Source organism: Taurulus bubalis (assembly GCF_910589615.1).
Source record: "Taurulus bubalis genome assembly, chromosome: 8".
Lineage (NCBI taxonomy): Eukaryota > Metazoa > Chordata > Actinopteri > Perciformes > Cottidae > Taurulus > Taurulus bubalis.
This window is the reverse complement of record NC_136596.1, coordinates 1,953,373-1,968,372: the sequence shown is the minus strand read 5'-3', so window position 1 is coordinate 1,968,372 and position 15,000 is coordinate 1,953,373. Positions and strand designations below refer to the sequence as shown.

The 15,000-nt window shown below is 46.7% G+C and overlaps 1 protein-coding gene across 1 annotated transcript in view; it reads right to left on the bottom strand.

Moving 5' to 3' along the window:
- The window catches only part of LOC306739670 (ADAMTS-like protein 2), a gene marked incomplete at both ends in the record, with an annotated part of 18,105 nt that continues 3,105 nt past the window's right edge, over window positions 1-15,000 (bottom strand). Inside the window, 16 exons of the mRNA XM_079221710.1 lie at window positions 1-128; window positions 1,022-1,166; window positions 1,268-1,444; window positions 2,837-3,007; window positions 4,016-4,171; window positions 5,081-5,294; window positions 5,378-5,504; window positions 6,963-7,066; window positions 8,192-8,489; window positions 10,270-10,585; window positions 12,124-12,299; window positions 12,400-12,480; window positions 12,565-12,688; window positions 13,056-13,201; window positions 14,060-14,162; window positions 14,452-14,527. Coding sequence (XP_079077836.1) covers window positions 1-128; window positions 1,022-1,166; window positions 1,268-1,444; window positions 2,837-3,007; window positions 4,016-4,171; window positions 5,081-5,294; window positions 5,378-5,504; window positions 6,963-7,066; window positions 8,192-8,489; window positions 10,270-10,585; window positions 12,124-12,299; window positions 12,400-12,480; window positions 12,565-12,688; window positions 13,056-13,201; window positions 14,060-14,162; window positions 14,452-14,527 — 2,542 coding nt within the window. The remainder of the gene's footprint in view (window positions 129-1,021; window positions 1,167-1,267; window positions 1,445-2,836; window positions 3,008-4,015; window positions 4,172-5,080; window positions 5,295-5,377; window positions 5,505-6,962; window positions 7,067-8,191; window positions 8,490-10,269; window positions 10,586-12,123; window positions 12,300-12,399; window positions 12,481-12,564; window positions 12,689-13,055; window positions 13,202-14,059; window positions 14,163-14,451; window positions 14,528-15,000) is intronic.

The following is a 15,000-nucleotide window of genomic DNA, read 5'->3' as shown; positions in this document are numbered from 1 at the left end:
CTAGGAGGTCGGAGGTCGCAAGGCGCGGCAGGAGTGGCAGCAGGCCTTGCTGTAGTACCAGTGGCTGCACAGGTTGACCTTCAGCGCCAGCATGCAGTTGGTGGAGGGACGGTCCTGGCAGCTCTCATCTGGGACACGGATCACGAAACATTTAAACCTGAACCCACAACCAGGTTGAGATGTCTTTAATGCCAAAGCAGTATCTTCCTCATAGCTCCCTTTGAGAAATATGACCATGTTTTTATAGCAAGCCTTTTTCAGTCATCAAAAAAAAGAGAAATTTCAGTTCTTTCCACCATTGCAGGTGTGTGTTAGCGTGCTATACATGGGTAGAACACATAGCGTGAACATTTAATGCTTCATATCTATTTTATTTAATTTTGTATTTTTTTGTTATGCTTTCTAGTTGTTGCATGTTTGGTTGAGTGACCGTGTTAACTGGTCACCATCCCACACACATGTTGGGGGTTTTGTTAACTATTGCACTGTAATTTCACTGTGATTATTTTTGTGTCTGCGAGTTAACAGTAAATTCTTCGAATTTTCTTTCATTGTTAACAGTTGATTTGTGGCTGAAGTAATCCGGGTGTTTTTAAATGTTAGATTAAAAATGAAGGAAACGGTGTGTGTGTCAGTGCTTGTACAGCTGTCTTTGTGAGGACCATTTTGAGTTTTGGACCTTCAGAGTGAGGACATGTCTTGAAAGAGAGATCATTTTCGCTGGTGCTCACTTTGGGCCGGCCCTTCAGAGGCCTGTTTGAGGGTTTACATTTGGTTCAGGTGAGGGTTGGGGTCAGGCTTTAGTTGTGATGATCAAGGGGCATGCATTATGTTAATGTCCTCACAAAGTACAATGTTGAGCGTGTCTGTGTGTGTTTGTTCCTGTCTTCCTGCATTCGTGGGGTCCAACAAATCGTGGGGACCGAAAAGCTGTCCCCACAAAGTGAACGGTATAAAGGAGTTGTAGAGGCTCCCCGATGCCCCTGACTGTAAACTCTGGAGGCCGAGCGGCGGGTGTTACCTGGCGGCTCGGTGGGGCACGGCTGCAGAGAGCAGGTCTGCTTGGGCACCGGCTTGGTGAGGGGGTCACAGCCTCGGACCAGCTCCCTGCCCTGGTAACACTTGACGTCCCTCATCCTCACACCCACGCCACACGTCTTGGTGCACTGCGGACACACGGGACCAGAAACAAAGCCGTTGGTCGGATCCCGGTCGACGAGCTGGAGCGCGTTGTGGTGGTGAGGTGTGTGTGCTGTGCGGACCTCACCTCTGACCAGGGGGTGGTGTACCATTTGAAGCACGGCCTCTCAAAGCAGGTGTTCTCCTCTTCGGGCTTCTCGCTGCCGCCGCACGCCTCGTCGTCAAAGTTCTGGAACTTTCCACCGGTGATGCCGACACACAGGAGGAGCCTTCGCTTCACGCCGCGACCGCAGGTCGTGTTGCACTACGGACAAAACCAGAAGATGTAGACGCTGACGCTGGCGCCACGCTGGCTACGTTACGTTGTTGCGTCAGAGAGTCAGCTTTTCTTTTCTTTATTTACATTGCGACATTGCTACGTTGTTGCTTGTGATGATGACATGTTACATTGTTACATCATTACTTAGTATGATGACATGTTGCATTGTTACGTTGTTACTTGTGATGATGACATGTTACATTGTTACATCATTACTTAGTATGATGACATGTTACATTGTTACATCATTACTTAGTATGATGACATGTTACATTGTTGCATCATTACTTAGTATGATGACATGCTACATTGTTACATCAATACTTAGTATGATGACATGTTGCATTGTTACGTTGTTACTTGTGATGATGACATGTTACATTGTTACATCATTACTTAGTATGATGACATGTTACATTGTTACATCATTACTTAGTATGATGACATGTTACATTGTTGCATCATTACTTAGTATGATGACATGCTACATTGTTACATCAATACTTAGTATGATGACATGTTGCATTGTTACGTTGTTACTTGTGATGATGACATGTTACATTGTTACATCATTACTTAGAATGATGACATGTTACATTGTTGCATCATTACTTAGTATGATGACATGTTGCATTGTTACGTTGTTACTTGTGATGATGACATGTTACATTGTTACATCATTACTTAGTATGATGACATGTTACATTGTTACATCATTACTTAGTATGATGACATGTTGCATTGTTACGTTGTTACTTGTGATGATGACATGTTACATTGTTGCATCATTACTTAGTATGATGACATGTTGCATTGTTACGTTGTTACTTGTGATGATGACATGTTACATTGTTACATCATTACTTAGTATGATGACATGTTACATTGTTACATCATTACTTAGTATGATGACATGTTACATTGTTGCATCATTACTTAGTATGATGACATGCTACATTGTTACATCAATACTTAGTATGATGACATGTTACATTGTTGCATCATTACTTAGTATGATGACATGCTACATTGTTACATCAATACTTAGTATGATGACATGTTACATTGTTACATCAATACTTAGTATGATGACATGTTACATTGTTACGTTGTTACTTGAGATGATGACATGTTACATTGTTGCATCATTACTTAGTATGATGATATATTACATTGTTGATTGTTTCTTTTTACGTTGTTATAGCGGAAGACTTTCTCCCATAACTGATGAATAAGCAATAACATCTGATAAAAACTGTCTATTCTGTTTGAGATGAAGTATAATTAAAATAATAATTCCACTGTAATATAGAACAGACAACATTAAGCAACCAGATGAATGAATGCACACATGTGAGCGTGGTGTCGGGGCCTCACCCTCTCCCAGTCTTGGCTCAGCCAGTGTGGAGCACAGTCTCTCTCCCCACAGGGGTGGATGGCCAGCGGCTTGTCCTCCGCCGAGCACTGGTTCTCGGGCACCACGCGGCCCTCCGGCGCCTTGCAGTACACGTGCCGCGTCGTCTTCCCCTGGCCGCACAACCCCGAGCACTGAGACAACGGAGGTGCCAAAGGTCAAGACCGGATGATTCACGATCAGCAAAGAGTGCATTCCCGCTCTCATTGTCGACTTCTCCGGCCAAGTCTGGTCACGAAAGCTCAGAGTCAAAACGCTGAAGTCAGATCAGGTCGCATGGCGTGAAGTGAGTCACGTAGCAACGCGTCAGAGGAAGTCCTGTCGCATTCAGTTCAAATCTGATCGTTCCACTGAAGTCAAAGCTTCCTAAAAACCTCCTGTTCTTCATACCAAGTGGTATGGAAGCCCACGTTCGCATAACTTAGCTGTGATAATAAATAAATATTTCTGAGATAAAAAGTCATAATTCTGAGATAGAAAATCGAAATTCTGAGATAAAAAGTGGTAAATTATGAAATTTAGTGGCTTCAGTGGCTTCTTTTTTTCTACCTTTTTTCTACCTTTTTTTCTACGGATACAACGAGAAGGGAGTAAAACCACCGAGATCTCAAGAATCGTGCTAATTGGCCTCCAGCTGTTCGCCGTTGGATCACGGTCACCACGGTCGGTGAAGTCACGTAGCAAAAGTCACCACAGTGAGAAACAACCTCTTTTTTTAAAAGAAGCATAATACTACAAACAGGGCTGTTACATTGATTCAGATGGACGTAATCAAATGGTAAATAAAAAGAACGTTAGAATTACAAACGTACGTGTGCTCACAGCTTGTAATTTTCTAAGCAACAATAACTATTCCAGACGTTTTACTTTGTGCAAAGGGAGCGTTCACACCGTCCATGTTTGTGCCTGGTCGGACGCCACCGTTGTAAATAATGAGACCAGACTGCCTTTGAGTGGAACATCAGGAACTACACTCGTCTGTGCAAGACAATAAAACCCATGAATTCACACTGCGGCTCTGAAGTGAAAACAGCTGCTTTGTTTTGGAACAAATCGATCAAACTGCAACATGTTAGGAGGGAATAAAACCTTTTGTAAAAAAGCATAAATCCTTAAAATGACTGAGGGGTGAAGACACTCACGGGCCCCCACTCGGATACGGTCCAGAGGCGCTCGCAGGGCGGACCCGTGCAGTTTTTGCTGTTTGGTGGTTTGGCCGGCGGGTCACAGGGTCGGGTCTCGTCGGAGCAGCGGACGTCCCGGGTCACCTGGGCTCTGCGGCCACATTTAGCCGGACACTGGATCCCGGAGGGAAGAAGCAGAGAGACGAAGACGTCAATACGAGTGACGCTGAAGCAGCAGCGCTCCGTAGTCGTAGCCCTTTAAGCCCTAACCCTAATAACCCTAATAACCCTAACCCCTAATCATATGTATTGTTTGAGTTGTGTTTAAAGGTTGTACATCGGGATTATATATTATTGTAGCCCTGATTTTTATGTTTAATTTGATACCTAACATGTTTGTTTTTTTGGAGGGGAGGGATTTATACCATGATTTTTTCTTGATTTTCCTGATATAAAAGGGCCCAACAGGTAAAAGTCTTTGAATCAAAAGAAGCTGCAGAACAAACAGATCTTGAGAGACTGATGTGATATTGATCAACTTTTTCTTTATTCTTTATATTCATCTTATTCTTTGCATGAACCATTAGGTTCATTAATCTTATTTCTGTTTTACTTTCTCATCTTCGACCTGCCCCGCCCAAAACAACAGTTTCAGCTGTTAGAAAGAAGTTTGAGTTTTCAGGTGAGAAAGTAACCATTTAGATGCCGGAGTATGAGATCAGTTTATTCAAATAAGGCCTGTTTGTAATGTGAGCCGTGAGACCAAAGAGCATCGAGTTCGGCTACGTCACCGTCGCCATCTTGGAATACTTTTTTTTTTCCTCCAACCAATGAATCAGTCAGCATGACGCGTGTCTCACGCTGTGACTGTCAGAGAAACAAAGAACCGACAGTCGACCCGTTACAGGGTTCCTACGCTCATGGAAAACCTGGAAACGTCATGGAGTTTTACAAGGGTTAATTCCAGGCCTGGAAAAGTCCTTAAAATCCCCAAAGTTTAGTAAAAGTCATGTAAATGTGTTGGTCAACATGTGTATGAACCCGCTAACTCCGGACCGCATCGTTCCGGTGGACGTCCCGTACCTCCGTCCACTCGGCCACCTCCCACTGGGGCCCGCAGGCCGGGCTCTTGCAGGGCCGCCTCTCCACGGGTCTCTCCAGCTCGGCCGTGGAGCAGAGGTCGCTGTAGACGGAGCTGTCCAGGCCCGGCGACAGCATCTTCCAGCAGCGGACCTGGCGGAACTGGAAGCCCTCTCCGCAGGTCCTGGAGCACTCGCTCCAGCTGCTCGCCTCCCACCTGAAACACCACAGCGGCTCAGATCTCCTGTGGGCCTCCAGTCTGAAGGACCCCCGCCCCCCCGGTCAGATGCTCCCCTGTACCTGGGCGGGCATTCCCTCCCGATGCAGAAGTGGTGCACCGGCTCCGGTCGGGTCAGAGCGTCGCAGTACATGTCGTGCACCTCCACGCCGTCGTACCGGATGCACGTGACGAAGGACTTGGAGATTCCTGGATTGTGAGCAAGAAACAATAAAGTGAAGGCAAAACCAGAAAACCAGACTTTATAGAAACGAGTACAATAGAAACACAGGAAACTAAAAGCCAGCGTGCTTTAAGGAAAGGAAGAGTTGAAGGAGACTTGAAGGAGACGTGAAAGAGATGTGAAGGAGGCATGAAGGAGACATGAAGGAAGCATGAAGGAGGCGTGAAGGAGACACGAAGGAGATGCGAAGGAGGCGTGAAGGAAGACATGAAAGAGACATGAAGGAAGACATGAAGGAGACATGAAGGAGACATGAAGGAGACATGAAGGAAGACATGAAGGAAGACACGAAGGAGACATGAAGGAGACATGAAGGAGACATGAAGGAAGACATGAAGGAAGACATGAAGGAGACATGAAGGAAGACATGAAGGAGACATGAAGGAAGACATGAAGGAGGCATGAAGGAGACATGAAGGAGACGTGAAGGAGACATGAAGGAGACATGAAGGAGACATGAAGGAGACATGAAGGAAGACATGAAGGAAGACATGAAGGAGACATGAAGGAAGACATGAAGGAGACATGAAGGAGACATGAAGGAAGACATGAAGGAAGACATGAAGGAGACATGAAGGAGACATGAAGGAGACATGAAGGAAGACATGAAGGAGACGTGAAGGAGGCATGAAGGAGACATGAAGGAGACATGAAGGAAGACATGAAGGAAGACGTGAAGGAGGCATGAAGGAGACATGAAGGAGACATGAAGGAAGACATGAAGGAGACGTGAAGGAGGCATGAAGGAGACATGAAGGAGACATGAAGGAAGACATGAAGGAAGACGTGAAGGAGGCATGACGGAGACATGAAGGAAGCATGAAGGAGGCGTGAAGGAGACACGAAGGAGATGCGAAGGAAGACGTGAAGGAGACGTGAAGGAGACGTGAAGGAGACGTGAAGGAAGACATGAAGGAGACGCGAAGAAGTCGCAAAGGAGACGTGAAGGAGGCGTGAAGGAAGACATGAAGGAGGCGTGAAGGAGGCGTGAAGGAGACACGAAGGAGATGCGAAGGAAGACGTGAAGGAGACGTGAAGGAGACATGAAGGAAGACATGAAGGAGACATGAAGGAAGACATGAAGGAGACATGAAGGAGACATGAAGGAAGACATGAAGGAGACATGAAGGAGACATGAAGGAAGACATGAAGGAGACATGAAGGAGACATGAAGAAGACGTGAAGGAGGCGTGAAGGACTAAAGGGTCCCTGGCGCTCAGAGACACTACCACCTTAGTCCACAGGGGGCGCCAGACTCAAGAATACAGAATATTTCAAATGAAATGGAATGCAGTCAATATTAATGTAATCATCATTTGTGTTTGACAACAATCAGGTGAGCGATTGTGTGTGTGTGTGTGTGTGTGTGTGTGTGTGTGTGTGTGTGTGTGTGTGTGTGTGTGTGTGTGTGTGTGTGTGTGTACCTATAGAGCAGGTCATGCTGCAGGGCTCCTGAGAGGAGAGTTTCCAGCGGTACATGTCAGCGACACTCAGCTTCAGGTTCTTCTGGTAGATCCTTTGATTCCCCCTGTCAACACACACACACACACACACACACACACACACACACACACACACACACACACACACACACACACACACACACAGCGACATGCTGTGAATGCAATATTTCCTCTCATGATGGATCCACACATCACTCATATCTCCTCACCACATGGAGTTACAGTCATGTGCACATTCTTGTCATAACGCTGGTGGCTCACTCTTCCTCCTCCTCCTCTACCTCCACCTTCTCTACCTCCTCCTCCTCCTCCTCCTCTTCCTCCTCTACCTCCTCTTCCTCCTTCTCCTCGTTTCCTCTGTGTCTCTCAGAGGAGAGGGCGTGTCGTCCTCTGTTTTATGGCCGCTGGCTGCAGAACTGTTGAAGCTAACACGAATAATAAATATGATGAATGGACAGTCTACCTGTCTACCTGTCTACCTGTCTGTCTACCTGTCTGTCTACCTGTCTGTCTACCTGTCTGTCTACCTGTCTACCTGTCTGTCTACCTGTCTACCTGTCTACCTGTCTGTCTACCTGTCTGTCTGCCTGTCTGTCTGTCTACCTGTCTGTCTGTCTGCCTGTCTGTCTGTCTACCTGTCTACCTGTCTGTCTGTCTGTCTGTCTACCTCTCTGTGTCTCTCTCTCTCTGTCTCTCTCTCTCTCTCTCTCTCTCTCTCTCTCTCTCTCTCTGTCTCTCTGTCTCTGTCTCTCTCTCTCTCTCTCTCTCTCTGTCTCTCTGTCTCTGTCTCTCTCTCTCTCTCTCTCTCTCTCTCTCTCTCTGTCTCTCTGTCTCTCTCTCTCTCTCTCTCTCTCTCTCTCTCTCTCTCTCTCTCTCTGTCTCTCTCTCTCTCTCTCTCTCTCTCTCTCTGTCTCTCTCTCTCTCTCTCTCTCTCTCTCTCTCTGTCTCTCTCTCTTTCTCTCTCTCTCTGTCTCTCTCTCTCTCTCTCTCTCTCTCTCTGTCTCTGTCTCTCTCTCTCTCTCTCTCTCTCTCTCTCTCTCTCTCTCTCTCTGGCTTCGTCTCTGAGTGCTTCTTGTTGAAGTCCAGCAGAGTCTGAGCATTCAGGTCCCGAAGAGTGGACCTCTGCTGGAGATCAACTAAAAGTACTTGATGCTCTTTTTACCTGGTTCTGTGTGGTTCTGTGGGCTCACCTGGTTCTGTTGGAGCGGCCGGAGCTCCTCCCCCCGCTCTGCACGGTTTTATTCTGGAAGGCGCCGTCTCCGCTGTCGTTGCGCCGGCGGCCCAGGCTGAACTCCAGCGTGCCGTTGTCCGCCTCCGCCGAGTACAGGCCGCCCCCCTCCGCCAGCAGCTGATTGGTGGAGATGTTGACGAGCAGCTCGTCGGGGCCCATCCGGCCGTCCAGCAGGACCCTCCAGATGAGGTTCGGGGAGTCCGGCCCCGGGTCCAGGGGCCCGGCAGCGGGGCCGGGGGCCGCGGTGCTGTTGCCTTCTGGCGGGACGTTAACGACACATTAAGCTTTACTGTGTGCTTTGGATTCTCATTGTTAGTTTAAATACTACATTTTATCACTTTTTACTGTTTACACCCAGATTTCACTAAATGCTTGCTCATGACATTTGGTTTAAAGTCATGAAGCCCACTGGTCAGAATGAGTATGACCCCTGCAGAAGAACACACGGGTACCTAATAATCTGGTACCTCGGCCCGAGAAGCACCCTGAATGTTGTGGGACATTGTGACAAGAGAACTTAATTACATCATTTACAGGAAATATGAGAGGAGAAGGAAAACAGGAGGAGGAAGACGAGGAGATGAAGTCAGCGCTCTGCACGGTGACATCATCCTCGTCCTCCATCCCGTCTCCCGTCTCATGGCGAGCTGAGAGCTGCAGGAAGGCCGTTGCCTCATGTTGGGGATGCGCACGTTTTAAAAAGAAGAAGAAGAAGAAAAAACAGGAAAACTCTGAATTTTGCCGCTGATCCGCTTTATGTGTCTGTGGCACCGATAGGGCCATCTCACACACACACACACACACACACACACACACACACACACACACACACACACACACACACACACACACACACACACACACAGAAAGAGAGAGCGAGATGTACAATCTGACCTATTTGTGTGATCTACTAACGGAGATCTTTCTCTTTCTCTTGGTTCCACTCGTCTTTTCAGATTATAATATGAAGGGATCCGATTGGTCGAGGTGGCCTCAGGCCGCATGTCATCACGCAGAGGTTTGTAGTATTTCTCACGGGATTATTAATTTTTTTCGGGCGTTTTCCAGCAACACGAGTCAGTTTCCTTTCAAAATAAATGTCGGTCTTCACAGGAAACAGCTAAGTCAGCTTTAAGAGGAGATCATATTTTGGGTTAGTCAGCGTAGATTTCTTAACGGCTCATTCACAATGAAACTATAAAGTACTGATGCTGCAGGATGGAAGAGGAACCGGGACGTGATCTATTATTCATTATCATTGTTAGTCTTCATTATCAGAATTTAGTGAAATGTGTTTTTCTATTGTTTTTTCAGCTGCTCCTATATCATAAATGTATCATCATAAACGTATCATGAACGTATCATAAACGTATCATAAATGTATCATCATAAATGTATCATAAATGTATCATAAATGTATCATAAACGTATCATAAATGTATCATCATAAATGTATCATAAACGTATCATAAATGTATCATAAATGTATCATCATAAATGTATCATCACAAATGTATCATAAACGTATCATAAATGTATCATCATAAATGTATCATGAACGTATCATAAATGTACCATCATAAATGTATCATAAATGTATCATAAACGTATCATAAATGTATCATAAATGTATCATAAACGTATCATAAATGTATCATCATAAATGTATGATCATAAACGTATCATCATAAACGTATCATAAATGTATCATAAATGTATCATCATAAATGTATGATCATAAACGTATCATCATAAACGTGTCATAAATGTATCATAAACGTGTCATAAATGTATCATCATAAATGTAACATAAACATGTCAAAAATGTATCATCATAAACGTGTCATAAATGCATCATCATAAATATATCATAAATGTATCATAAATGCATCATCATAAACGTGTCATAAATGTATCATAAATGTATCATAAACGCATCATAAACGCATCATAAACATCTCATAAACGCATCATAAACGCATCATAAACGTGTCATAAACGCATCATAAACGCATCATAAACGCATCATATCATCACCTCTGGCGTCCTGCCCAGTGAGCGTTGCCGCGGCATCCTGGTCGCACTCGATGGCGGCCGTGTCCTCGTACACCTCGTTGGTCTCTTGGCCGTTCTGGTCGTCGCCGCCCCCCGGCTCCGGCCGGCCCTCGGGGGCCGCCTGGTCGTAAACGCTGCCGTTCGGGGCCAGCGGGGCCCCGCCCACCTCCGCCGAAACCTCTCCGGCAGAGGTGTCGGCCCCGGTGTAGACGGGAGGCGGCGGGACGGGCGGCAGGGAGTCTCGCAGGACGGTGTACTCGTAGGTAATGTACGGCGGGCGGCCGCTCTGGTTCCACACCTGAGGGAGAGAGAGTCACTCTATACTGGTTCCACACCTGAGGGAGAGAGAGTCGCTCTATACTGGTTCCACACCTGAGGGAGAGAGAGTCGCTCTATACTGGTTCCACACCTGAGGGAGAGAGAGTCGCTCTATACTGGTTCCACACCTGAGGGAGAGAGAGTCGCTCTATACTGGTTCCACACCTGAGGGAGAGAGAGTCGCTCTATACTGGTTCCACACCTGAGGGAGAGAGAGTCGCTCTATACTGGTTCCACACCTGAGGGAGAGAGAGTCGCTCTATACTGGTTCCACACCTGAGGGAGAGAGAGTCGCTCTATACTGGTTCCACACCTGAGGGAGAGAGAGTCGCTCTATACTGGTTCCACACCTGAGGGAGAGAGAGTCACTCTATACTGGTTCCACACCTGAGAGGAGAGAGAGTCGCTCTATACTGGTTCCACACCTGAGAGGAGACTGTTAATGCGTGCTAATTATTGGATGCCTGGTGTCGCCTCCAGAAGAACTCAGTTCAACAACTTCTCTCGTTCTCTATATTTATTTACTAAATGATCACAAGCAAAGTACTCAGCGCTGCAATTGCAAAAGCAGTGAGTGGTCCAGCAACACGCAGGTTGGGTCCAGAACCACTGCCCCCAAACGGAAGTGGGGCCTTTCATACACAGGTTATCGTCACAGGTTGGTCTCGCCTCGTCCTCACATCTGATTGGCTCTATCCTGTCAAGAGGAGGAGAATCCCGTGTTCTCATCTTTTCTCACAAGACTGGACCACAACGACCCGTCTGCTTCACTAATGTCAACATACTGATAAACAGGTGTGAGTGTTGAAGTGCAGGCGTGTGACTGACTTCCCTTGAGAACTGGACCTTTCATAGACACAACCAACTCCAGCTGATAGCTGTGTTATACTGACCTCGCTGACCTGAACTTTAATAGACATGAAGAGTAATGGAAAATATCTGCAGAATATAAGGATTTATATTATCAAGAGAGAGTCGCTCTATACTGGTTCCACACCTGAGGGAGAGAGAGTCGCTCTATACTGGTTTCAGACCTGAGAGGAGAGAGAGTCGCTCTGTACTGGTTTCAGACCTGAGAGGAGAGAGAGTCGCTCTGTACTGGTTCCACACCTGAGGGAGAGAGAGTCGCTCTATACTGGTTCCACACCTGAGGGAGAGAGAGTCGCTCTATACTGGTTCCACACCTGAGGGAGAGAGAGTCGCTCTATACTGGTTCCACACCTGAGGGAGAGAGAGTCGCTCTATACTGGTTCCACACCTGAGGGAGAGAGAGTCGCTCTATACTGGTTTCAGACCTGAGAGGAGAGAGAGTCGCTCTGTACTGGTTCCACACCTGAGGGAGAGAGAGTCGCTCTATACTGGTTCCACACCTGAGGGAGAGAGAGTCGCTCTATACTGGTTCCACACCTGGTTCTATACGCTCTATACTGGTTCCACACGGGGGCGGGAAGAGGAAGAGCCTAAGCGAGGGAGGCAGGTGGGTGGAGGAGGAGCTTAAGCGAGGGAGGCGGGACCTACCAGGATGTTGATGGCCTGGTCGACGGGGCCTTTGGCGACGACGTATTCGATGCCTGTCTCGTACACGTCCATGGGCCGGCGGTACTTGAACACGGCGCCGGCGGCGTGGAAGTTCTGCGGGCTGTCCAGCTTGTAGGCGCCGTTGAAGAAGAAGTTGCCCGCCTGGTCGGTAACGGCTGCAGGGAGGAAGAGGAAAGCAAGAGACCAGGTCAGATGGTGTGAACCAGGGATGTGAGGAGCATGAGGAGCGTGTGAGGAAGACGAGGAAGGACCCACCGAGAACATCGGCAGACTTCTTCCTCTCGATGATCTGGATGTCCCATGATCCTTCAGGGATCTGAGTGATGAAAGAGTAACCTGGACGAGAGGAAGGAGGTTGCTTTTCATTTTAAATGTTCATCCCTATAATTATATATATGCATGTAGTACCTGTGGGCTCACCCAGGGTCGTGGCTCCCCGGCGGAGGTTCCCGGTGACTCTGCTGCAGCTGCTGCCGTCTCCCTGACAGACGCCACACTTATCCAACGTGTTGGAGGAAAACAGAACGCCGTCGCACCCGATTGGCTGAGCGGCACAGCAGGAAGTGGAAGTAGGGAGGAGGGATTACATAATCACTACATCTTCAACGGAGATAAGATGGCCGTGAATTTGTGTATGTCTGAAAGAGCCTCATTTCTGTCTCTGATCAATATTATTTTATTGTTTTTAATAATTCATGTTTTGTTGTCTAGCGTCATGTTTTAACGTTGAGATCTTTGGTCAGAAATGCATCCACGTTAAAGGGAATGTCCGCCATCTTTAATGTGGATGTCCAATGAGTTCACAGCTTTAGTGAGTTCCAATAACTCATTTCAGAAAAGGTAGAATATCCATGGAGAGTCACAGAGGAGCAACCAGGAAGGGGACGAGGTAAAAGAAGCAGCTGACTCACCTCACACTTACCGTCCACGCAGACGCCGCGGTAGCTGCCGTACTTGCAGGACGTCCCGTCGCGCGCCACCACCATCAGCTGCCGCTGGCCGTCGGTGGTGGTGCAGTGGAGGTCGCAGGGGTTACTGGAGATGTGAACGTAGTCGTCTGGAGAGCAACACAGGTCCTCTTACAACCAGTGACACGGGAACCGGTGTTCCCATACACCTCCATGGGAACACCGGTTCCCACAGTGGCCGTGTTGAGATGCATGTATGGATAAATGGTATATCTTTTGAACGGAAGAAGTATGAGTCATTTTGGGGTAAAGCAAGCAAGTCATGCTTGTATGTAAGCTGAAACAAATTGGAAATTTGAATCCTCTTAACTTGAATTATCAAGTTGCACACACGTGGTTGAGTTATTTTAACTTGTTTGTTCGACGAGGTTGAACTGATAATGTAACACAATTCTTTGTTTTAAGTCGGCGGATGAAGTTTAAACAACAACGGACCAAAAGTTATTGTTCGTTAGAAACAGGCTTTAAACCCACAGACTGTGTTACAGTTATAAAGAAGACGTTTAAAGGACGCTGCTGTTTCCCACAGCGCAGCCCTCGACCCCTCCGGTGTGTTCAACGTTCAACCCTTCAGACACTGAGGTCATTTTCTCCATTTTACATAATTTCTTAAATTTATCTTTTAAAGGCATATAAGATACATACCCATGTGTTATATCTAAAATTGCAGAACAATCTCAGCTCTCTGTATGACGAGGCACCATTGTCATAAGGCAACAGTGTAAAGAAACACAGACATTTTACAACAACAAAAATCTAAAATGCATATCTCTTGTGAAAACATAACTTTACTCATGTGGTCGAATTGTTTTGGTGATGGACATTGGTTTGCCAAAGGTCTTAGGTTCACAGAAGCAGTGGAATATATGAATAAAATGGTAGATACATGTAAATAAATGTCTAAAACCACATGTTTTATTATCGTTCTTTGAGTAGAAATGTGGTACCGGGATACAGAGGTTTCCACTGGTAGTTCCTCCCGTTGTACAGCTGGGAGTTGAAGGACCAGCACTGCTCCTCTCTGAAGCTCCTCCCACTGGCGGGACATTCCTGCAGAGACAGACCATTAAAAGCAGGTCTCTTTCACACTTGTTAAGACTCCGTTTTTACAGTGCGTTACCCAAATAAATTCTCCTTTAAGCGTTTATTTGTGCAGGGACGGTTCCCCCGAGCTCGCTGGCTCCCGAGCCCCGCCCGGCTTCACTTTCAAACGGCCACATGCCGTCACGCCCGGAGGCCGCCGGCATCCAACCACGGGCCTCCTGCCGTCAGCCGGCCAGGAGGCCCGTGTTTGTTTTAATAAAAGATGTGAAATGAAGTGATGAGAACTTGGACTCACCTCGGTGTTGCAGAGATGATATTTCTTTGCCGTTCCCGTACAGGTCATGTTGTCTTTCCCGGCTGCAACTTTCTTTCTTTGGAAAGAAAACAAGCATTTTGGAGAAGTAACAGCATATTTATTAAAAAATAAAATAGAAGTTGTTATGATCTGTCAGCTGAGTTTAAAGCGTTCCAATCTACTGGATTAATCCATCATTTTGTAAAACATTTGGCTGTCAAGTTCAGAATAATATCTGTTCAACGTCTAAGCGTGTGAACGAGGACGTGTGTGTGTGTGTGTGTGTGTGTGTGTGTGTGTGTGTGTGTGTGTGTGTGTGTGTGTGTGTCTGTGTGTGTGTGTGTGTGTGTGTACACGCGGTTTTCAGTACATTGTGAGGACTCATCTCCTTCTGAGGACAGGGAGCTGGTCCCCACATGGTTAGACTTTAGTTACACTGTGTAGTAATAGAGCCGTTGGAGAAACACTTATGTTGCACTCTTTTTGAGAGTTAGATGAGATTATCGATGACTGGTATCCATCTTATTTCTCAAAGTGTCGAACTAGTCC